Below are 23685 nucleotides of genomic sequence, written 5' to 3'. Positions count from 1 at the left end.
TTGGAAAGGATGTGTTCACAGGTTTAGTTTCAGGAGCCTAGGACGAAGCTCTGGCTCTCTGACACTCTGGTGGCTTCTGCATTACTTTATGGAGCTGAGATCTGGGGACCTTCATTAGATCATCACGGGAGGACAGGCCGCAGTGATGGATGGGGGGACATGGAGAAGCCTCTGGTCTCTATGATCTCGCGGCTCATTAGAGCCAAGGCCTCAGTACCTCGTGCTATTGTTCGAGCAGAGCTAGCTGCCTCCCCACTAGTGGTTGAGGCGCTCACCAAATCGGTCTCCTTCATACATCGCATGTGGTAACTTCCCAGAGACAGATATGCCCGCCTTGCACTTGAGTCCTCTCGACAGTTAGCCATGCAGGGAGATACAACATGCTGGTATGGGGAGATGACATCATGGTTTCAGGCGCATGGGTTCAGCATAGACAGATTGCCTCCCTTCCAATACTCACTGGATGCACCCTCTCTGACTCTTACACAGTCCGAGATCACGAGGCTCATCCGCCAGGACTTACCAGCCCTTTCTCGTTTATTATGTGGCTTTTCTTGTGGGCTAGCTTGAGGTTGTTTCTCTTGAGTGAGATTTACGCGTTTACAAACCTTATCTGGAAATAAGAGCGTTTACATTGCACTGTTGGCACCAGTCAACCTGCCTCTCTTGTTGATTGCCTGGCATGGAACGCTATTGTGATCTCTAACATTGTTTTCACATACTGCTATTCCCTTTTCATAAATTTGTCTCCTTGTCTATGGTTTCTCAGGCATGAATTTGTGAGATGGGATCCTGAATCATACTGCTATCTGAGTCAAAAGCTGGGTCCAATGTGAAATGGAAGTCTAGGAAACTGTAAGGTGTTAGGATACCGTGTGATGTTACTTCAGTACTAGTGGAATATGATTGCTTATCGTAGGCCACATGCAATATATTGGTTGATAAATTTGAGATAAAACTCAGAATTTTAAACTTCAAAATCATGGAGCAGTAGTCTGATTGTATTACTAAGAGCTGCAAAATGACAATTCCTTGTGGAATCATTAAGCTTGTATGAAGACTGTTGTTCCTAAAGTTTAAAGAGGTATCATTTGCCTGTGGGATTGCCAAATCTAGTTACCAAGAGATCCAAGAGACAGCTTGGAAGTTGGAGGAGTAAAAGCATCATCTAATAGTTTGTTTTGATGGTAATGGAGATAGCGGTGCAGTGGCTGTTACGCGACGGCACCACGTGCCAACGGAAAATAACAGACTGAAGAGAATTTGGACGCTTCAAAACAACTGAAATGAAAGATAGACACTTCACACGAGACACGCAGTGGCATAGTTCCAACCCCAGAGTGCATTGGCCCCAAGCTGTGGTGCCCCTTTTGGTATTTCTTTATATTGCTTCAACACGATACAACACTCGAGGCTCTACTCTACATCTCTTGGGGTAGAATGCTATTGCTATATATATATATATATATATATATATATATATATATATATATATATATATATATATATATATATATATATACAGAGAGAGAGAGAGAGAGAGAAAGAAATGAAATGAAATGAAATGTTATATTAACGTCTTCAAAAGGCCAAAGTGACCTATGAGACCAGAAAGTTACAATGTGGTGGATCTGATACAAAGTCAGACTCAAAGTAACAAGATGACAACAATGACAAAAATGAAATGACAAATGTCAAAATAAAATACTATGGAATCCTAAACTACTAGGTGTGAACAGCAGCTAGCTGGGATAGCTAGATCACAAGAGATCCAGCAATCGTCGCTGGCGGATCTCATCAATCTCCTACATGGTCAGTAGTCTGACCGGGCGTCGTGCATGTCGAGCCAAAGTGATCCGAATCCTCTGATGCAGCCTCCGCCGATGCTGTGTAGTCCTTCACAGTCGTGGGCATCTGGATCTTCCAAGCTCAGTCGCTCGGTCGATCAGTGTGCCTCTGGTGTGAGATGACGAGCTCTGCTGTGGTAGTAACTCCTCCGGGTGTCCAGTGGTGGCAGCTCTAAAGAAATCTGTGATCTGTCTCTGGGACTGGCTAGCCTCTCCTCTCATCAGGCTCTCTCTGTGTCTGCGTAGCTCGAGCAAAAACAAACCCAAGCATCTCTGATCCTCGTACTGCATGACTCTGGAGAATGGTCCAAAGCCCTCTCTGAACAAGCAATGGAAGCGGCCTCGTATCTCGTAGTAGACGGGGCAGTGGCATGTGTAGTGCAACTCTGTCTCAGGCTCGATGTCACACAGGGGGCATGTCCTGGCCTCTGCTGGTACTCCGTTGTATCTCCCAGTCTCGATCCGTAGCTGGTGTGAAGATGTACGTATCTGGCCGATAGCACATCGTATCCCATGAGACGAGTGGGTGTCCATGTATCTCGGCCTCGTCACAAAGCCATCAACCGTAAGCTGGAGGAGATGCTCTCTGTAGAAAGCCATCTTCGTGCCCAGCTCCTGTGCTGGCTGTATCCATGTCCTCCTAGTGTCTAGCTGAGTCAAGTCTTAAAACATGCCCCTAAAATTCCTTGATTCTTGCTGTTATGTGTGCAAATAACTCTCTATCCAAAAGGACACAAGTAACACATCGTAAGTTTACAACGTGAGGTAGAATTCCACTGAGGATTCTTGGCTCCTATTCTACATAGCTGATCAGTCAAACAACTTATGACAGTAAGTGTACTAGTGACAATGGGAAATGGTGCAGAAAAAATTGCATGTGGATATATAAGCAGAAAATAGTAGAGTTCTATAGGGGTGGTGAATTTTCAAATACACAAGCTATGCTAGAAGATGCCCAGTGAAACTTAAAATGTTACAGATTGCACACAACAGTGCATTCAAAAGTGAGGCCACAATACTTTACAGAATTCACAAGGAAAGATAGAAAGACTCTCAGGTTGAACCCATCTTTGATATTCCAATCACAGGGGAACTAATTCGTGCATCTTAATTGGTTGCAGACTTGGCAAATTTTGTAATGCAGATAACTTCATTTCTGTATATTTTTGTAGCTGTTTTCCTCTTGCTCAAAAATAAGACGTAGCCTTAAGTCTGGTGGCACACAACAAAACTTTTGCAGCGTACTATGTATTTCATGAGCAGCAAAAGAGGTTCACAAAGCATTCAAGGTGATAGCAACCAACACTCACCGTATCTCCACTATGAACGTACCAATGCAGTCTATCAACAATCTGTAGCCAGAAAAATAAAAGAATCAAAAGGTTATTCATGAAATCAATTCATATGTAGGTGTTTTGGTGCGTAGTGGTGGGTAATACAACCATTTGCAGTCAAATACCTTATAAAGTCTACATTGCTCATTGCTGTAGCACAATTTCCCCCTTGTCAGAACATAGCTAGTTCCCTTCCAAGATCTAGGTCATTTGCTAATACCTAGCATTTCACAGTGGCAATCTCCAACCACAGGCTATCTCCAATCCAATTAAGTTTTAACCTGGACTTTTGATGGTCATGTTAAAGAGTTGGTGTAATTGCAAAATATTTTCTTTTCCAAGAATAAGATCCTTCTATTAGTTAATAAAACTGCCCAACGGGCTACAAACTGCCCCGACAAGAGGGGGCTACATCAGCATGAGGGGAAACTCCCCAATGAAAAAATCAGATACGTACAATGACGGCTAAATCAGGACATGTGAGGAGGAAACAACCACACAGGTGGCCAGTAGTGCCATCTAGGAGCCCTATGGGCCATGGTATAGAAAGGCCCTCGACACCAAAGTCGTAGGAGTGCCTCGTGGCGCTCCCGCCTACGGTTGGAGCTGCCATGAAGAATCTCTAAGTGTCCTTAAAGTGTATGGATCAGTCCAGCCAAATATCTCGTACAATCTCCACCAGTGGAATGGGGCGAGCCTTGAAGATGCGGAAGCAACGGGCTCTCCATATGAACCAAAGAGTCAGGTTGCAGATAAGCTCCCAACCAAGCTCTCTATCACTGCACCACTCCTGAGGCGTAAGCTCTGTGGCAGACTGGGGTGTAGGCCGACATCCTGCTAGCTAAAGACAGCTCAAAACAAAGTGTTGGGCCCGTGAGGGTGGACCAGGGAACAGCACCCCAAGTGTACTACCTAGCTGATGACAAGGCTGGCATCAGCCGTAGAATTCTAAGCCAAACCTATTGGCAGTTGTGCCATGGGGTAGTCCCATAGACAATGCCACTGTGATTCAGGCGGGTGGTCACAAGCGGCATAGCCTGCCGGATGGACACTGTAGACCAACCAACTGCGGTGGCTCGTGTCACAAACAGGAGCGCACATGAATAATCAACAAGCTGAAAATGAATAAACTTTCAACTCATAAGAGCTCAAAAGAGATGAGGGAGAAGATCGACACAATATTTGGGACCGGAAGATGGGCTGGTTGTCACGAGGACGTGGCAACTGCTAACCTTAGTTGTTGGTTTCTTTCCAATGACTTTTATTTGATTTTTGGGGCCCTCTTTTTGAAGTTGCAAATGGCCGGACATTGTGTGGCCAGTGTGAAACGGCCGATGGCTGAGAGTTTCACCCGTAGACGAGAAGGCCTTGTCGCCACGAGTTGGTCGGGCCGACTGGAATCCGAGCAGTAAAAGGGTGTCTACGCTCAGTTCAAAGTCATTTAGGCCCCCTCGCTACACTTATAAGTCGGTGGGTACTAGGAATTAACTCTAAAGAGGCAAATTGGACACATGGCGGCTCTGCAACAATTTGCCAAAAGCATCGGCAAGATGGGGCGCCCATTTCAAGAGGGGAGGCTGATTTTGGCTCATTAAGTGAGACAGAGTGTCTGTGAGTAGTTGGTGCAGGTGATGAAGCTTTAATGGAAATCTTGCCTTCTCCCTTGCTCTATGTAGCGCGATGACTTGCTCTCGTGCATCTCTCTCTCTCTCCTTTGCCTATATGGTAATGCCCCACTAGTTGGGCTTCTCAGAAGACCATGTACAGTTTTGGGGGTTCTATGCGCGTTTGCTAAGGCAAGAGATTTTTGTACAGGAACCGGATTAGCTAATTAATAATCCCCCACAAGTACGCACATTTCAATCGCAAAGGATTGCGAAAACGGAGAGTTTTCTCGCGTGAAAACTTGTCAGTTTCAAAGGGGAACTGTCCCATTGCGTGCTGGAGCACCTGAAACACGCATAGGCGTGCTCGCTCCGCCCAAAACGATCCAAAACAGAGAACTACAGCCTGCTGTGTTTTCTGCAGGTTTAGGTTTCGCACCTAAACTGCTGGACAATGCCAGGGGAGCCTCGGGAAAGCCTTGGGATGCGTAACAGGGCTTTGAGCACCTGCCAGTGACAAAACAGGGAATTACAGCACGCTGAAATTGACCTCCAGCTGAGAACCCCAACGCTCGCTGCTGCTCACCTCCCCCCCCCTTCTGCGCACGCAGCTCCCTCGCTGCTGCCCTGCCCTGCCCTGTCCGCTGCCCTGCCCGCCGCTGGCCCCTAGCGCGCTGTTGTGCAGTTTCAGCCAGCCCCCTCGCCCCCCTTTTGCTGCCGCTTCAGCCTCCCACCCCCTGGCCTCAGTTCTCTCACACCCCCCGCCCCCTTCTTTCCGCTCCTTTTTTCCCCTTATTCGAGCCTATAGGCTGTTTTTTCAGCTTGCGGGCATTCACCACGCCTCCAATGACCTTATCCTCTCAGCAGACAGCAGACACAGAATGGCGGCCTCTGCTCCACCTCAAAGGGACTCCAAAGAAGCCCACTCGCCCGACACCGCGAAGCCAACCCTTCGACTTGCTCTTTCGCCAGAAGAGCAAGCGAGCTTGATGGCCGAAGTGGAGCGCCTGCAGGCCACTTCGGTTATCTGTAAAGTCATTGGCACTCGGCCCAGTGGGGGCGAAGTTCGGTAATTATTGCAGGCCCGTCTTCTCTCCGATGTGGGCAAGATTACAGATGTCCAGATCCTTGGGAGAGGTTACTACCAGGTCGAGTTCGAGTCTGCAGACATGGCGACCAAAGTGATTTCGATGAGCCCGCTCAGCATCAGAGCAGCTCGAGCTTACTTTCGACATTGGCATCATGGTTTCGACCCTACTACAGATGTGCTCAAGGAGGAGGCAGACTTGCCGATTTCGCTTTGCTTTCCACGCCTGAGGCAAGAGTACCACCCCCTCCTACCCAGGATTGGTTCCATGTTCGGGACAGTTTTGGAGTCTCCACGTACAGCAGCTTCCGTTGTGGCCAAGGCCGCAGGTCTACCTACTATGCGGGTTCTTGTCCGTGACACACACTCCCTCCCCAAGGTGGTACTGCTGCCTAGGGTGAGTGGGGGATGGATTAGACAGAGTGTGGAGTATTCGGGGGGTCTCCCGAACTAGTGTTTCATTTGCAGACAGATGGGTCATATGGCAAAGGCCTGTTCTCGCAGGAGACCTCGACCCACAACGCATGCGCAGCCACCCAAGGCTGAGCATGCCAAGCAGCCAGGTACACAGGATACACAGGCTGGTACTTCGACAGAGACTAGTGGGCAGCCAACTGATGGTTGGCAACAGGTGCCTGGCTGCCGCCGTTACGGGAGAGCTCACCCCACTGCTACTCCTGGTGGCCGACTTACTGCAGCTCAGCAGCATTGGGTTCCGACAGAATAACCGTTTCAACCCCCTTCAGTAGGGCCTGCCTGAGGAGGCCCCTTCCACTTTTGTTCCTCCACCACCGCCTCCTCCTCCCTCCGCCGCTGCCGCCCTGCCTCCCCCCCCCCCCCCCCCCGTCTGGGTGATTCCTCTTCCGACTTGGAGGAGGCCAGCTTTCGAGTCCACGTCCTCTTTCTTGCAACTAGAGGCAATGAGGCCCTAGACACAGCGGTGGGTTTCTCCTTTCCGTTGTGTGATAGGGATACCACAGAGTCTGCGTATAGTAGTAGTATTGATATGACGCAATCTATAATGCCATAAGAAATTTGGATAATGAATTTCTTGATATGAGGAGTGATAGGCTTCCTCAACAGGTGTGGTACGACCAAGAATGTAAAGACAACCAGATTTTGGGCAAGTGACAACATAGCGCATGCCATTAGGTAGTACATGCTTGATAACACAATGGTCATGGAAAATTTCAATGGAAGTGCCTTGCTGGGTCAATTTACTCATAGAAACAAGATTTTTTGCAATATAAGGAACATAATAAATATGTGTAATACTGATTTCTTTTCCATCAGGTAATTCTAGACAAACGATACCAATGCCTTCAACTTTTTGAGTGCTATTAATGCCAAATCGAATCTCGAGGGGGTGACAGAGTGGCTTGTAATCGCTCAACCACCCCTTATGAGCAACTAAATGGCAAGTGGCATGTGTCGGCCAGTCACTTCTTGCACGCTTGTCTAGAGATCGTTCGGATGCGGATTACTCCCCATCCAAACAGGCCTCAAAGATAGCGAGGTTGGTTGTTGTTGCAGCATCTGTTTTCCCTCACTGACTCCATGAGGATCATCTCATGGAATGTGTAGGGATTAGGAGGGCCCCAGTTTCAGCGACAGAGGGGTCGGCTACCTCAAGAGCTACAGAGATGCCTTGTGGGTGGTGAGATTGACATTCTTATGCTGCAGGAGCATCATCTTTGTGAGAGCCGCATTCGGCGTTGTGGTCAAATTTTGCGTGGTCGCTATGAGACTTTTTGGTCAGCTGCGTTTGGACCTGGAGGCATCCAGGGTGGGGTATGTATGACTATTGCGGAGTCTCTACAGCAGGCCATTGTGGGCAGAGGGATTATTGTGCTAGGCAGGGCTCAGTGGATCACTATGCAGGTTCAGGGTTGCCTTGTGGGCTACCTGAACATATATGCGCCCAATGTGGCGAGTGCACGACCAGAGTTTTGGTCACAGATTGTTGAGTCTCTGCCGCAAGCAGAGCAGTGGTGCATTGGGGGTGACTTCAACATGTTGGAGGACCCTTCTGACAGGATTGGTGGTAGCCACGCTACTATGCAGGGAGTTGAGCTGGCAGCTTGGGAGAGGTTTTGTCTGACTCTGAGGGTTTCGGATGTGTGGCAGCACGCTAGCTTTGTGAGACCACCAGACAGCCTGGCCTTCTCTCTGCAAAGTGGGAGGAGTGAATCTATCGCGGATAGATCGCTTCTACACTAGTAACCTTTTCAGTGACTCGGGTGGGATAGTTGGCATCCAGGCAGGGACTTCCTTCTCGGACCATGCACCTGTGATCCTCACAGTGACAGATAGGCAAAGGCAGGGGAGCACGATGCTACGCATCTCTTGAGAGGGTTTTGTTGGACTCTGCACTCAGAGAGCCAGTAGAGGCTCTTTGGACAGAGAGCTTAGACATGCAGGATTCTCCTGCTAACAGAGTAGCCTCAGGACTAGCTCAGCTTAGTCGTTTCTTTCTCCAGGAATCCTTGACTCGCCTGACTGCAGCGAGAGAAGAGGAGCAGCGTCTCAGACGGGGCGTTGCCTCCTTGCAGAGGATGCAGGAGCAGCATCCAGACAGTCCTTGGTTGGAGGAGCAGTTACAGCAGGCTCGTCAAGAGCTTGGTAGCATAGAGGAGCGGCGCCATGAGTTTGCTTTTCTCCAACAGGCATCTCAGTGGACGCAGGTGGGTGACAAAGTGATTGGTGCTTTCTTCGAGGTAGTGGGACCTCAGCACACGCATGCCAAGGTCAGTCAGTTGAGGAGGCCCGACAGGTCAGTTACTTTTGAGCCAGAGGACATGCGTGCAGTTGTTACTGACTTCTACTGTGAGTTACTATCTGCGGAGCCTCAGTCAGAGAGTCACGATGCATGCAGGGAGCAGGTGTGGGCGCAGACACCTTACCTTGTGACTGCGGAGATGCGCCAGAGACTTGAGCTTCCACTTCAGCTTGAGGAGTTGCACACGGCTCTTAGTGCACTCCTCCGTGGTAGTTGTCCAGGCAAGGATGGCTTGACTCCCAGTTTTTTCTTGGAGTACTGAGACTTGCTTGGCCCTGATCTCTGTAGTGCCTTCCAGTACATCTTGCAGACAGGAGAGATGCCTGACAGCATGAGTGAGGGTTTGAGATACCTCATTCCCAAGGAGGGTGGCTCCTTGGATGAGATTCGATAGTGGCGCCCCATCACCATCCTCAACTCAGCCTACAAAATTTCTTGCCAAGGCTCTGAGTTTGAGGATTCAGCCACTTCTAAAGAGCCTTATACATGGGACCCAAGCTGGTTTTGTCAAGGAGCGTAGTATCCTTGACAACATCTTTACTTTTTGGGAGGCTTCTACCTTAGCGAGGCTTCGTGGTGAGGATCTGGTGATTCTTCTTCTCGATTTTAAGAAGGCCTACGAAAGAGTTGACTGGGACTTTCTGGAGGGCACTCTACGCAGGATGGGTTTCTCAAATGCTTGGATGGTGAGCTTTGTACAGACGAGCACACAGTCAGGTACTTTTTTCAGGAGGTAGAGGCGATCGTTTCATGCTCACACATTCGGTCAAAGAGGACTGCCCTCTTGCCCCCTTCCTCTTTCTGTTCTATGCTGAGGCGATGAGCAGGTTCTTGGTGTCGCAGCAGGTTGGTTTGCGGGGCTTAGCACTTCCTATTCGGGGAGATGAGCTTTTGGACGCTGAGTTTGCTGACGACTCGGCCTTGTACTTGGATGGCCAAGAGGCCAACCTTCACAGGTGTGAGCAGGCTCTTCACACTTTCTGTTGTGCACCTTGCGCACTGATCAACTGGAGAAAGACAGTTGCTTTCTTGGTTTGTAGTGCTCCTGTACCTGATTGGATGCCATGAGAGAGTTTTAGGTGGATTCCCCCAGGGACTGCTGTTCGGTACTTGGGCTGTCAGGTTGGTCTGGAATTGTCTCCTGAGCAGCAGATTGCTCCCCTCCTCCTGTCTATTAAGAGTAAGTTGTTACAATGGAGCTCAGCACGACTTTCTTTGGCTGGCAGAGTAATAGTGGCCAACCGGGTGTTGTTGGCGACTATGTGGTACATCACTTCTTGCTGGATCTTCTCGAGTTTGTGTATCAGCCAGGTAGAGAGACTAATCAGGAACTTCCTTTGGTCAGGACGTGACACTCAGATAGCCCGAGCCAAAGTGGCTTGGCAGGTCATCACTCTTCCTTGTTCATAGGGAGGGCTTGGGATCATTGATCCAGCACAGCAGAGCAGAGCCCTTCTTGGGAAGTTCATAGTCAAAGGACTCCTTCCAGGTGAGGAGCCCTGGAAGGAGTTCTTGCTACAGCGGCTTTGTGCTAGGGTGCGTCAGGCTGGAGGCCCCTAGCGACCTTCGACCAGATGGATCTTCACAGAGATGCACAGAGTTGGTTTGAGCAGGAGACTAGAGGACCGCTTCGCTGTGAGTTTGCTTCGATCTTGGAAGCACCTACAGCAAGGCCTGGAGCAGCGACAGCCTACTTGCACGGAGGAGCGTCTACGACAGCCCCTTGTTTGGAACCCCATGGTTAGCACTCAGAGAGGCCACTTGGTTGGTAGTCGGCCTCACGTTTCCTGGGATCCCATGGCAGCGGGTCCAGCGCGCTCTCTAGGTGACTGGTTAGAGTTTTCAGGCTTGTCAGAGGAGTTGCAGGGCTTCCAGCTACTACAGGGCATGAGAGGGTGCATAGCATGTGCCAGGACATCTCAGAGGCAGCTCCAGCTGAGTGGCTCACACCTCTCGAGCCAGTAGCACCCAGGTGGATGGGAGCCTTCACACGACTGGAGGTTCTCATCTCAGTCCGGGCCTGCTTTGAGACTCGTTCATCCCTTTTTTTCGAGTTACAGGGGGAGGGACGCTTACAGCGAGTTACAGTAGAGGCCCCACAAGTGGCAGAGTGCTGTTTTCAGAGGATCCGAGTGGTGGACATCTGTGGGAGGACTTGTGTCATCGATCCTGACCCAGCAGATCTTGAGACTAGACACTGGAGACTGTGGGCTTGGGTGTGCTGTCCTCTGGCACGAGTACAATGGGATGCTGGTGAGTGGCTTTGGAGGGACCCTTTCTCTTCTGCAGACCACCCAAGTGTCCCATTCTTTAGTACACTGTTCATTTGGGACGTCACATACTAGCAGCACAGAGAGAGACCCGTCCCACTGCAGCACCTCATTGGCAGGAGGAGGGTCTCACAGAAGCTGAGTTCTTGGCAGCCTTTTGGGAGAGGTTGTGGGACTCCAGACAGCCGACGGGAGTCACCTTGTTTCAGTGGCTGGTCGCACACAGAGCTACAGCAGTAGGGAGTTGGCTAGTGCATAGTGGTCTATCGGCCGCATGTGCAGCTTGTGACCATCTTGTGGAGAGTCAGTGTCACTATCTTTGGGACTGTCCTTTGGCACAACAGGTGTGGCTTCGTGTTCTTCGACTGATGCCTGCTCTTTCCACGGCTCGACAGTACACTTGGGGAGCAGCGGCTTGGTCCAGCCTCACAGGCCCAGCACTTCAGTTTGAGCTATCTTCCACCAACAGGATGATAGTGATGCAAAAGGGGGCGACCTACACCCCAGCCTGCCACCACAGAGCTTACTCCACAGGAGTGGTGCAGTGAGAGAGAGGAGTGTTGGGAGCTCATCAGTGGCCAGACACTCTGGTTCATCTGGCGGGCCCGTTGCTTCCACATCTATGAGGCTCGCCCTATGCCACCAACAGAGACTGTTCGCGATCTTTGTCTTGAGCTGATCCACACTCTCAGAGGACAGCTCGAGAGACTACAAGGCAGCTCCGACTGCATGCGTGAGCGCAAAGAGGCTTTCCTACGACTACGGCGTCCTCGGCCTTTCTACACCATGGTCCAGGGCGTACTCCGATGGCACTACCGACCACCTGTGTGGCTTTTCCCTCCTCCCATCTCTTGATTTAGCCTCATTGTAGATATGTTGTTTTTTCATTGGGAGAGTCTCCCCTTCATGGTTGTTGTAGCCCTCTCTTGAAGAGGTGGTTGTAGCCCTATGTGCAGTTTCATTAACTAATAGAAGGATCTTTTTCTGGGGGGAAAACAAAAATTTGACCTGCAGCTCACTGGAAAGCTTCCTAACCGCAAGGGAAAGTGTTCTTGACGGGTAATTTTGACCTACAAAGGGTTTTGCACCGTTATGCTGGCGAAATTCGGTCAAAAACCTGCAATTACATCCATGGATAGGTTTGGACAGCTTGGTGAGAGATAGATGAAAGTGTTCGGGTCATCTATTCGCAATAAGAATAAAGAAATACCGAAAGGGGGCGCCAGTCTTCGGGGCCAACCGGTGTCGGCGTCTACTTGGTAGCGCTCTAGCTTCCAAGCCGTGTATGTTTGAAGTGTCAATTCCCATTACATGTTTTTATTTGCAAAGTTTCTCTGTGTCCTAAAGTCTAAAGTAAAGTTTCGGGTGAAAGCCTACGTCTACCGCCCTACGAGCCGGTTTCATGGTTCCGTTGCTGGGATAGAATCACTTTTTCCTCAAGAAGTGAGCCACAATTGGTTTGTGGCGAAGACACAAAGTACAGGAACGTAGGATTACACTATGGCCAACAAAGGGAAAGGCATCATGGAAGAGGGTTCCTCTTCACAGAAGAGACAGGCAATTCCTACAGTGTTTGAGGTTGGCGAGAGTTCACGGCCACGTCTGTTTGTACCTCTTGTTGATGTGAATGCTCCACTAATGCAGGACTTTATGACTGGGCAACTTGAAGATGATGCGTTTAGGGCTCAGTTTGTTGCCATTGTGAGTGTGTTTTCTCGACTGGTACAGAACCCAAGGTTTATGGAGCTTTTGCAAGTGACACCAATGCCACAGCAGACAAGGCAACTCACACAGCCAGTAGAACCTGATGAGACTCAAGCCCAGGTACTTCATGCGTCCCAGCAGGATAGGGAGCACTCGCACTTTGCTAAGTCAAGGGCTCCTAGACAGGTTCCTTTCATCCATGAACAGGTGGTTAGAACACCAATTCCACAGGTTTTGCCAGTTCGGCCCACCACCTTTCAGAGTCCACATGTTGCATTAAATGGACAGGGAACTAGTTTCCAAGCAGTGCATCAGGTTTTTTCACTACCCACGGTACATCCTCGGTATTTCAAGGGTGGATCTATATTCCAAAGTATGGCTGGTTATGCGCCTGGAAACCAAGAACAGTATTTGGGGGTATGCAAGGCATGATGTCAAACCCCATGTATGGTAATATCGACATGCAATAAGGCTTTCAGAGCAATCAGGGCCAGTTTTGGGTGCCACAGGGCAATTTTGGCATGGCTGGTTTTTCTGGACAGCAGCCAGATATGGCACTTATGATGCAAAATGTCAATGGCCAAGGAATGCCGATGATCCCTACTACAGTGCCCATGTTGCAGACAATTCCCTATGACAATTTGGGGGCATTGGAAAAGCCAAAAGCCTACAAAGAAGGTGGTGCAACTGTAAAGCTTGGCACTTTCAACGGCTTTGCGGATAAGGCAAAGGCTCTTGCTTTCCTCGAGAAGTTTGATACAGCTTATGTAGGGGGAATTTTAGAGAGGCGCCTCTAAGGGCAGGAAAGCTACCACTTTCTTGAAAGGCAATGCGCTTACATGGTGGACAACATTGTTGATGCAAGGATAGGCACCCGCCACATGGGTATACTTCAAGCAAATGTTTGTATTTGTGTGGCTGTCAAATGAATTTGAAGATGATGTCATGACGGATTGGCACCAACTCTCTGCGGCTACTTGCAAGAGCCTACAGGAGTACAATTTGTAAAGCATTGCTCTCAGTAACCTCCTACAGGTTTGTGCCACTAACACGGCAGATTGAGAAGTATTGTTGTGGGTTGCCTAAGGGCTTTGAGATTATTGTACAAAGAACAGAGTGGCAACCCTCACTCAGCTTATGGAAGTTGCCAACAATGGTCTTGCCTTGTTGAAGGGAGAGGACAATGGGTTTCTGGGCAACGTGAAAGGGGGCAGCAAACAAAAAATTCAGCAAAGAAGCCCTTTGTAAAAAGGGCTCCTGAAGCGTCACAGGGGTCAGAAAAGGTCAACACGGACAAGGACTCAGCCGAGACTTCTGGAAAGCAGGCAAAAAAGTAGAAAAGGAAGTCTATTGTACGTAAGTCGCTTGAGGAAAAGGTCTTGATGGCTGAGAATAAATGCTTTATATGCGAACAGCCTGGTCACTTTGTTGTAGATTTTCCACAAAGGAAAAGACCAGCTGACTCAGATGATAAAGAGGACAAAAAAGGAAAGAAGCCTAAGCCCACGGCAGGTTTGGTGCCAGATATGGTGGGTGACTGACCAAGTACAGATGCCAACGAGTTATACAGAGCACGGGGTAAAGTCAAAGATCAGACGGCACTCATCTTCTTTGATCCAAGGGCCAAAGCAAACTTTATCTCACAAGAGTTAGCTATGAAGCTGAGCATCAGAGCTGAAGAGATGGGTACACGGCAGAGGCAAGGTTGGCATGTCCTGGCTACTCAGAATATGTTACTCCCATTATTGGAAAACTGCAATGATCTGACTAGATGGTGTGTTGGATGTCTTCGACAAAACGATCACCCTTCACCTTAGGAGCAAAACTCATATTTGGGATGTAAAGCTCAAAGGGGAGTCTGTCCCTATTGTATCTGCTTCGATTACCACTTCTGGAATTAAAAAATCATCTTTCTGTGTACTTGATTTTTGCACAAAATGTTTCAGATAATTGTTGGTCAAATTTATTTGTGTTAGATAAAGAAAGGTTAGCATTTTTGCGAGAGTTTAATGATTGTTTTTTTTATTCATTACCGTCACAATTGCCGTCGAAGAGGCATGAGGACCATATGATAGATTTGGTGCCAAGGTGTAGCCCACCGAATAGACCTCCCTACAGGGTTAGTGCTGCTCAGCAGAAAGAGATTATGGGCCAGGTTGAGAAGCTTTTAGAGAAGGGGCTGCTTCAGCCTAGTTCTTCACCTTTTTGCTCCCCAATGCTTTTAGTGCAGAAGAAGGATGGCTTCTGGCGCATGTGTATTGACTACCGTGCGTTGAATAAGAATACCATCAAGAGCAGGTTTCCTATCCCAAGTATTGATGATATTCTTGATCGTTTAGAGGGTGCTGCAATTTTGAGCAGAATAGACCTTAAGAGTGGGTACCATCAGATTAGAGGGTGTTGCAATTTTGAGCAGGATAGACCTTAGAGTGGGTACCATCAGATTCGTATAAGGCCAGAGGATGTGCACAAGACTGCGTTTAGGAAGACATTTGCTCTCTATGAGTTTTTAGTGATGCCACTTGGTCTTACAAATGCTCTTGCTACGTTCAATAAGACGATGGACCGGATTTTCCGCTCGCATCAAAAGTTTGTTGGCATATTCTTTGATGACATGATAGTCTATTCGAAGCATGAAGAGGAGCATAGGCGTCACTTGACCATTGTGTTCGAAGAGCTGCACAACCACAAGTTACTTGTCAATCCTAAGAAAAGTGAATTCTTCTTAAAGGAGATCCACTTTCTTGGCCACAGTGTGCCAAAGGATGGTGTCCGAATAGATCCCGCAAAGGTTGAAGCTATTAAGACATGGCCAGACTTAAAGACTATGCATGATGTTCGAAGCTTCTTGGGATTGTGCCCACACTATAGAAGGTTTATCAGGAATTTTGCAAAGATAGCTTCACCTCTTCACGCTTTGCAAAAGAAAGAGGTCACTTTCAGATGGACCCAAAAGGAGATTTCAGCTTTCAATCTCTTAATGGAAAAGTTGACTTCAAATCCCGCGGTTGTTTTACCAGATCTTAGGAAGTCATTTGTGGCAATAGGATGGGAGCAGTGCTAATGCAAGATGGATGGGTAGTAGCTTACGAGAGCAGAATCTTGCAAGGGCCAAAAAAAACTATGCAAATTTATGAGAAAGAGCTACTGGCCGTCATTCATGCGCTCTCTCGCTGGAAGCACTACCTGTTAGGTGCTTATTCTGTTGTCCAGACAGATCATTAGACCTTGCTATACTTCTTGACACAGTCAAATTTATCCAAAAAGCATATGTGATGGGCAAACTTTCTTTCTATGTTATGTTCCACTTCCAAATTATGCATGTGGAAGGCAAGAAGAATGTTGTGGCTGATGCGTTATCAAGGAAGCCACAAATTTCAGCTGTGTCAATTCCGCTTGATGACATGAAGGAACAGTATGCTACTAATGAAGATTTTGCAAGGATCTTTGAACAGTTGCAAGATGGGCAACGTCATGAGCACTACCTCCTTAGAGACGGTTTTATGATGATGCATGGCAGCCTTTGTGTTACTAGGCCATTCCGACATAAGGTCATGGTAGAAAGTCATGTCCCACCTTATGCAGGGCATCGTGGAATTGATGCGACAGTGAAAGTGGTAGAGACATTATTTTATTGGCCTACTTTGAGGAGAGATGTGGATGCCTTTGTGCGAGCATGCGTGATTTGCCAAAAGGTAAAGTTTGACAGGCAAAAGGCACCAGGGTTATTACAGCCACCGCCAATTCCAGATAAGCCATGGGAAAGTATTGCTATGGATTTTATCTTTGATCTTCCAAGAACGCCGACACAGAATGATGATATATGGACCATTATTTACATGTTCAGTAAGCAGGCCCATTTTATTCCTGTCAGGAAGAAGATAAAATCTGATCAGATGGCACGGTTGTTCATGTACAATGTATTTAAGTACCATGGTATGCCACAATCGATTGTCAATGCTCGTGATCCTCGCTTGACAAGTTTGTTTTGGAGAGGATTGTTTGAGAACATGGGCACTACGCTCAAGTTCTCGTTTTTGTTTCATCCACAAACGATGGATAGTCAAAAGAGGCTAATTCTACTGTCTTGGATCTACTAAAATGCTATGTGTCAGATAATAAGGGCAAGTGGAAACAGTATTTGCCTATGCTTGAGTATGCAAACAACAATACGGTGCATTCATCCATAGGCAAGGCACCTTTTGAGATTGTTGAAGGTGGCAAAAAGGTTCCTCCCATTTTGCATACAAAGAACAATATCTTTGAGGCAGATCGATATGTTGAGAACATGGATGAAATGTATAAGAAAATCAAAGTTGCCTTGGAGAAGACTCGGGCAAAGCAAAAAAGGGCTGCTAATCGTCACCGTCGTGAATTACTGCTTTCACCTGGTGATTGGGTACTTTTACGGTTTGAAAAGGCAAGGTTAAAGAAGATGAAGTGCAAGGAAAGGTTGTTTCCAAAGCTCAGCATGCGTTATATGGGCCTTTTCAAGTGCTTGATAAGATCAGCGATGTTGCTTATAGGCTGAAATTGCCTGACACTTGGAAGGTTCATAATGCGTTTCACGTGAGTCTTCTAAGACCCTTTGTGGGTGATGTGCCACAGGAGGATCAACCAGAAGCCGATGAACTTGATGAGATCTTGGTACCTGAGCAGATTTTGGCACATAAGGAAAGGAAAGTTAAGGGACAGGTTGCAAGACGCTATTTGGTGAAGTTCAAGGACTATCCGCCTATGGATCCAAAGGATGGAAGAGCATGAACTGTTAGTCACCAATTGTATTGCAACTTTACCTTGAGGCCTTTGGGTTACAGCCTACGTATGCCCCATTTAATGATTTTGATATATGTGCTCTCTTATGTGTGTGTTGTTTGAGTGCATGACTAAAAGACGAAATGATTGTAGCATTCGGTCTTGATTCACCTGAGGGGTGATGTGGATATGCCCCATTTAATGATTTTGATATATGTGCTCTCTTATGTGTGTGTTGTTTGAGTGCATGACTAAAAGACGAAATGATTGTAGCATTCGGTCTTGATTCACCTGAGGGGTGATGTGGATATGATAGTAACAAGATTTAGTCAATCTCAACATTCGCTAAAGATCCATGAGATTTGGATCTGATTGCTAAATACGTTACGATGACCATGATTCTCATCAAAGATCTCAACCGGGATAGTGATGTGAATGTCAAGTGAATGTTCATTGATTGTCGTCTTTATACAAGTACCGGATATGTGTTTTCTAGTGTATCGGTACTTAGAGTCAATGTCTACTAAACTAGTTGTTGGCTTATGTTGGTTTTGCAAGCGTAATCGAGGGCAATTACATGCCTAAAGGACAGACTCCAGATAGAAAGAGGTCAGAGCCCCGTTGAATGATGCAGAAGAAGTTGTGAAAACTTGCAGAACCAATCTAAGAGGCCAAATGTGAAAGGACACCCAATTTCATAAGAATTACCGACTTATGGGGTATAGTCCGATGGGGCCCAAAAGGGACAAAGACCATAAAAACTGGCGCAAAGGACTGATGATGTGGCAGTTGGAACAGACCTTCGCGATTTGCATTGCTGACGTGGTTGTCGTAGGGATTTCCACGAATCGCACTGCTGACGAGGCACCTGTACAGAATTTCCACAATTTGCATTGGCTAGCTTCTGGGACCCAGATGATTTTAGACTTGAAGCTTTTCATGTACACTGCTTTTGGGAAGGCTAAGGGCCTATAAATAAATTGCCAAGGCCTCAGTCTCAGGCAGATTAGCTTGGGAGCACTGCTGAGACGAGGACCCTCGGAAATTGTACTTGTGCAGCATTAATAATAAAGAAATACCGAACGGGGCGCCAATCTTTGGGGCCAATCTCTCTGAGCGCAGAACTTCGTCATGCTGTGTCGTCTCTCTCTCAGTTTTGTTCAGTCCTTTCAGTCGTCTCACGTATGTTGTAGTAGATTCTTGACTTGGAGTGTCCAAGTCGGTTACAGTGACTCTCGTCGGCAATTTGTTGTCCCACAAGCGCTTCCAAAAGTCTGTCAGGAACTCATCTGTGAGGCTCTCCTTCTGCCAGTGACCTACAGGAGAGCGGGCCTCTCTCCGAGTACTACAATGTGACGCCCCAGTCGTGCTATGTACTAGAAGAAAGGGATCCCTAGGTGATCGGCTGAAGCAAAAGGACCGCACCAAAACCATTCCCCACGATCCCACTACACTCGCGACAGAAGGCGACTCCTCTCCCAAGCCCAGAGCATCCAATGTCCAGTCTCAAGATCTGATGGGTCAGGCTCAAGCACACAAGTCCTCCCTTTGATGCGCACCTCGAATCCACAGGAAACAGCGCTCTGCCACCTCTGGTACCCTGCAATGAGGACCTCAAGGCGAGTGAAAGCCCCCATTTAACTGGCAACCGCTTGCTCAGTAGGTGTGCGCCACTCTGCTGGTAGAGCCTCGACGATGTCCAAGACATGCTCTGTATCCCCCTCATGCCGCGCAACTGGGTGCTCTCAATCTCCTCGGGAAGTGTTGTAAAATGCAACCAATCTCCCAGGGTGCAGGCTGGACCCTCTACCATGGGACCCCATGCTGCACAATTGGCTGCTCTGAATCTCCTCAAGAAGTGTTGTAAAATGCAACCGTCTCCCAGGGTGCAGGCTTGACCCTCTACCATGGGACCCCATGAGACATAGGGTCTATTGTCATCCATGGGACCTCGCTGTGTACTGATTGAAGCGGTCCACGTAAGAGGCTCACTCAAGCGCTCCTAAGTGCATGTGGACGAGTGCTGTAACAGACTTGGACACTCCAAGTCAAGAATCCACCGCGACAGCACCAAATAACCAATTCAAAACGGTTCACAGTTCACAATTTATTTGACACTGGCCCGACGGAGTTTCGTACCTAGAGATATTGGCCCCAAAGACTGGCGCCCCCTTCGGTGTATTAATCTGAATTCAAAGTACAAGAATGCACGCAGGTGCTCACACTCAGACTCTGCGTCCAGAAGCTCTATGTTGTCAGAGGCCTGCTCACATATTTAAAGTTACAAGGCGTAACATTTAATGGTCTAAAAACTTATGTGTAGCGGAAATTAACATGAACATAGTGGGCATTTCATTAGAATAGATTCCTAATGAGAATTACAAGAGTGCTTGGGTGGAGAGAGCAACAAAAAGCATAACACCTAGTTAGATAGCATCAACAATACTTTCAAAAGAGAGAGAAATTAGACTATTGACAACAGTTGAGGACCGGATTTGCATGGAGCCGGTCCCCCCTCCAAAAGGCTTTGTATTATGGTTTCTCCCATCAAGAGAGACATTGTACAATACAATTCTTTGTGTTCCTTCAAGACTAGCTAGTGCAATGAAGATGAAAGCTTCATGCACTAAGCAAAACACTTAGTAAACACAACTTTAATTATCCCCGTTCTCAGACCCAAGACCTCACACACCTTCGAAGATGGTGAGAGCTAGCAAGTTATGAGAGTATATTGAGAGGAAGAAGGAGTATCTTACGAGAAAGATGTACATCTCCTCACATAATCACTCATATTAGCATAGCTTTAGCTTAGTAATTAGCTTGGTAGAGGAGATGAGCATGCATTGAAGCTTGGCTCTTGGTTGGATTTGCATCCACAAGCCAAGAGTGTGTCGATGTAGGCTTCTATCTCACAAGCTTGGAGTAGGTGATGAGCTCTCCATTAAAGCTTGGAAAGAGATAGTCTTCTCTTTCTTCACACATGAGATTGTGTGAGTGTGTGTGTGATAATGCCTTGAAAAAATCAGCCCCCTCTCTCTCTCTTGGGCGAGCCCTCTTGCTAATTGCTCTTGCAAGCTCCCCATTGGACCTCCCCAAGTCAAGCCAATGGCTATTAAGCAGCATAAGTGATAGCCTTCTGACACGTGTCCCCCTTTCCCCTTTTGTGAGAGCTTTAGGTAATTTAATAATTAAACTAAACTCTCATTGGACCACTTTGCCTCCTGGCCAATAGGAATCAGGCAAGCCATTGGGCTCCTGATGCTCAATGGACCCCTTGGGAAACTGTCCAATAGTCTTCTAGGAAACTTAATTCTCATTGGTTCTTTTATTAAGTGTTTTTAAATTAATTAAACTAGATTTACTCTAGCCTAATTCTCATTGGTCCACCTCCAAGGCCATCCAATAGAAATTGGGCACACCTTGTGGGCATCTGGGCTAGGGAGCTGATATGTGTCCCTAATTCCCTTTGTGTAAAGGAAGCCTGTGTGTGTGTGTGACTTTCTCTCTCATCCCCTAGAAGAAGGGCTCGCCCCCTCCCATGTAGGGATATGCAAAGACTTTTTAGTTACACACAAAGCATCCAATTTCCCCTAGGGTTGACCTTTGGACACAACCTTTGAATTTTGAAACCTTAGCATTTTGGAAGTCTTAATGGGCTGAACCTTAGGGTCTTTTTAGCCCATTGTTGCACATGGCTCTTTTGCAGATGGCCCCCCCTTTGGATCCCTATTTTCCCTCCTTTAGATCCCTACTGTGGCCGGTCTGCTAGCTTAACCAATATTCTAGCTTTTTCTCCCCTGGCACTTCCCCACATTAAATCATCAGTTTAATATGAGAAAATCATTTACGAGAATTAGATATTGATTATTATGACATTACCTCTCTCTTGAAATCATAGTCGTCCTCGACTATGGTGTAGAGAAGATAAAGCATATTCATGAGTCCTTTTCTTAGCGGATAGAGGATCCCTATGTTACCCTACGACATCATTCCACAACGGATGACTACCCTACGACATCATTCCACAACGGATGACTAGTCCATTTGGCGCTTGAGAGCCTGAGGCTGCCGCAAGCATGTCTGCACATTAGTCCTATCAGTCTTCCATAGTAGAGTGACAAGCTCTACTTGGTGTTTGGGAGACGTCGTCTCCGCAAACTTGATCTAAGCATGCATACTACTTCATTTTGTGCACAATAAAGAAAAAGAGAGTCTTATAAGACAAAAAAACTTTGTTCATTTTTAACATTTTGTACATTTGCTTACTCTTGGGAAGCATTGTAAGCATTGACAAGGTTTAGGTTATCCTTTAATTGTATGCCTTGCATCCATCTTAATAAGATATCGTCGGATAGTCTTACAGCCTCTTAATACCTTGTTTTCATCTCGGAGAATGGACTCGGACTGCAGCACCTCCTCTTGGTCCTCGATCTCCGGTGGGTCTTCAATAGTTGGTTCTTGAAGTGGCTCTCCTTTGTAAGGCTTTAATAGGCTCACATGAAAAGCATTGTGTATGAGCCAATGATTGGGCAACTTGAGTTGATAGGCCATCTCATTGATTGGACTAAGAATCTGGAAGGGACCATGGTACCTTTTTGCTAGTTTAGCATAGTACTTTTGGTGGCCTGTAGGATTCTTGCCCGTCGTGTGTCTTAATCGATCCTTGGGAAACTTTAACAAGACCCAATCGTTTTCTTTAAAAGGCTTGGGCTCTTCTGTGCTTGTCAGCAGCAGTCTTTTGCCTTTGCTATGAGATAGAGATAGCATCCTTAATCTTTTGAAAAGATTCTTGTAGGTCTCGGCTATACTCATCTGCAGCGAAGATATTCTCATGTACTTTAAGTAGCAAGGGGCTTTTTTATATTCCCTCAATTACCTCGAAAGGTGCTTTTCCCGTGGAAGTATGTACAGTGTTATTGTAAGCATACTCCACTAAGGGTAAGTACTTCTCTCATTGGGATCTTTGATCTACTTCCGTTACATAGGCTTTTAGTAGATCGAGAATTGTTAGGTTAGCTATCTCACTTTGGCCATCCGTTTGTGGATGATAGGCCGAAGCGAAGTTTAACCTTGTTCCTAAATTCTCAAAGAGACCCTTCCAAAAATTACTGGGCATTCTAGGATCTCTATCCGACACTATAGACATTGGCAAGCCATGGTACTTGAAAATTTGTGAAATGAAGAGGGTTGCCATTTGATGGGCTTTGATAGTCTTTTTGACAGGTATAAAATGAGCTTGTTTACTGAACCTGTCTACTATCGTCCATATTCCCGTATTCCCATGGATAGACTTAGGCAATCCAAAGATAAAATCCATGGATACGCTCTCCCATGGTGAATTAGGGATTGGCAAGGGTTGAAGCAATCCAAGTTGCTTCTCTCTATCAAATTTTGTATTTGGCAAACCACACATTTAGAAACATACTCTTGTATATTCACTTTCATGGTAAGCCAATAGAAATATATTTCAATTCCCTTTAAGATAGACTGAATCCCTCTATGCCCTGCATACGGTGGAGCATGAGATTCATACATTACTTTCTCACGTAGTGAGTTAGTAACGCATAGTCTATTGCCATAGAGAAGATAACCATCTTGTAAAGTAAATGGTTCTTCTTTCTTCCCTAATGCAAGGGTTGAAATCACATCTCTAAAATCGGGATCAATAGCGTACTCAACTATCATTGAAGATAGATCATTGTGAGTTGCTATGGAAACCGCATTCACTCTCGGCCGTCTTGAGAGTGCATCAGCTACTTGATTATGCTTGCCAGCAATGTGAGCAATATGAAAATGAAATTGCGAAAGGAAATTTGCCCACCTCATTTATTTGTCGGAGAGCTTGGTCTGCGTCATGAAGTACTTAAGACTTTGGTGATCCGTTCGCAGCATGAAAGGAGTCCCCAATAAATAGTGCTTCCATGAGTCTAAGGCATGTAGAACTGCAAGGAGTTCCTTTTCATATATGCCTAGAGCTTGCTCAACAGGGTCGAGCGTTCGACTCTCATAGCCTATGGCGTGCCCTTCTTGGAGTAAAACAGCTCCAAGGCAATAACCACAAGCATCACATTGAACCTCAAATGCTTTTGAGAGATCCGGTAGTGTAAGCACAGGTTGAGAAATAAGCTTTTCGAAAGCATTGTTCTCCTTAGCAGACCATGTGTACCTAACGCTTTTCTTTGTTAGGTCATGTAATGGTCCCGCAATTTGTGAGAACTTTTCTATGAAGCGTCTATAGTATGCACACATACCTATAAAGCTTCTTAGTTCATGAAGATTCCTTGGTTTAGGCCATCCTTTTATTA

General features: G+C 46.9%; 1 protein-coding gene across 2 annotated transcripts in view; it reads right to left on the bottom strand.

Annotated features, from left to right (window-relative positions):
• Positions 1-23685, bottom strand: part of LOC147433612 (protein ENHANCED DOWNY MILDEW 2-like) — a 209324-nt gene that overhangs the window by 87603 nt on the left and 98036 nt on the right. For both annotated transcript variants that reach the window (XM_086490289.1, XM_086490291.1), the window contains one exon: positions 3158-3199. In XM_086490289.1, coding sequence (XP_086346415.1) covers positions 3158-3199 — 42 coding nt within the window. The remainder of the gene's footprint in view (positions 1-3157; positions 3200-23685) is intronic.

Source organism: Adiantum capillus-veneris, chromosome 19, assembly GCF_014529385.1.
Source record: "Adiantum capillus-veneris isolate H3 chromosome 19, ASM1452938v2, whole genome shotgun sequence".
Taxonomy (NCBI): domain Eukaryota; kingdom Viridiplantae; phylum Streptophyta; class Polypodiopsida; order Polypodiales; family Pteridaceae; genus Adiantum; species Adiantum capillus-veneris.
The sequence above is the reverse complement of the archived record's forward strand: the minus strand, read 5'-3'. Positions and strand labels throughout refer to the sequence as shown.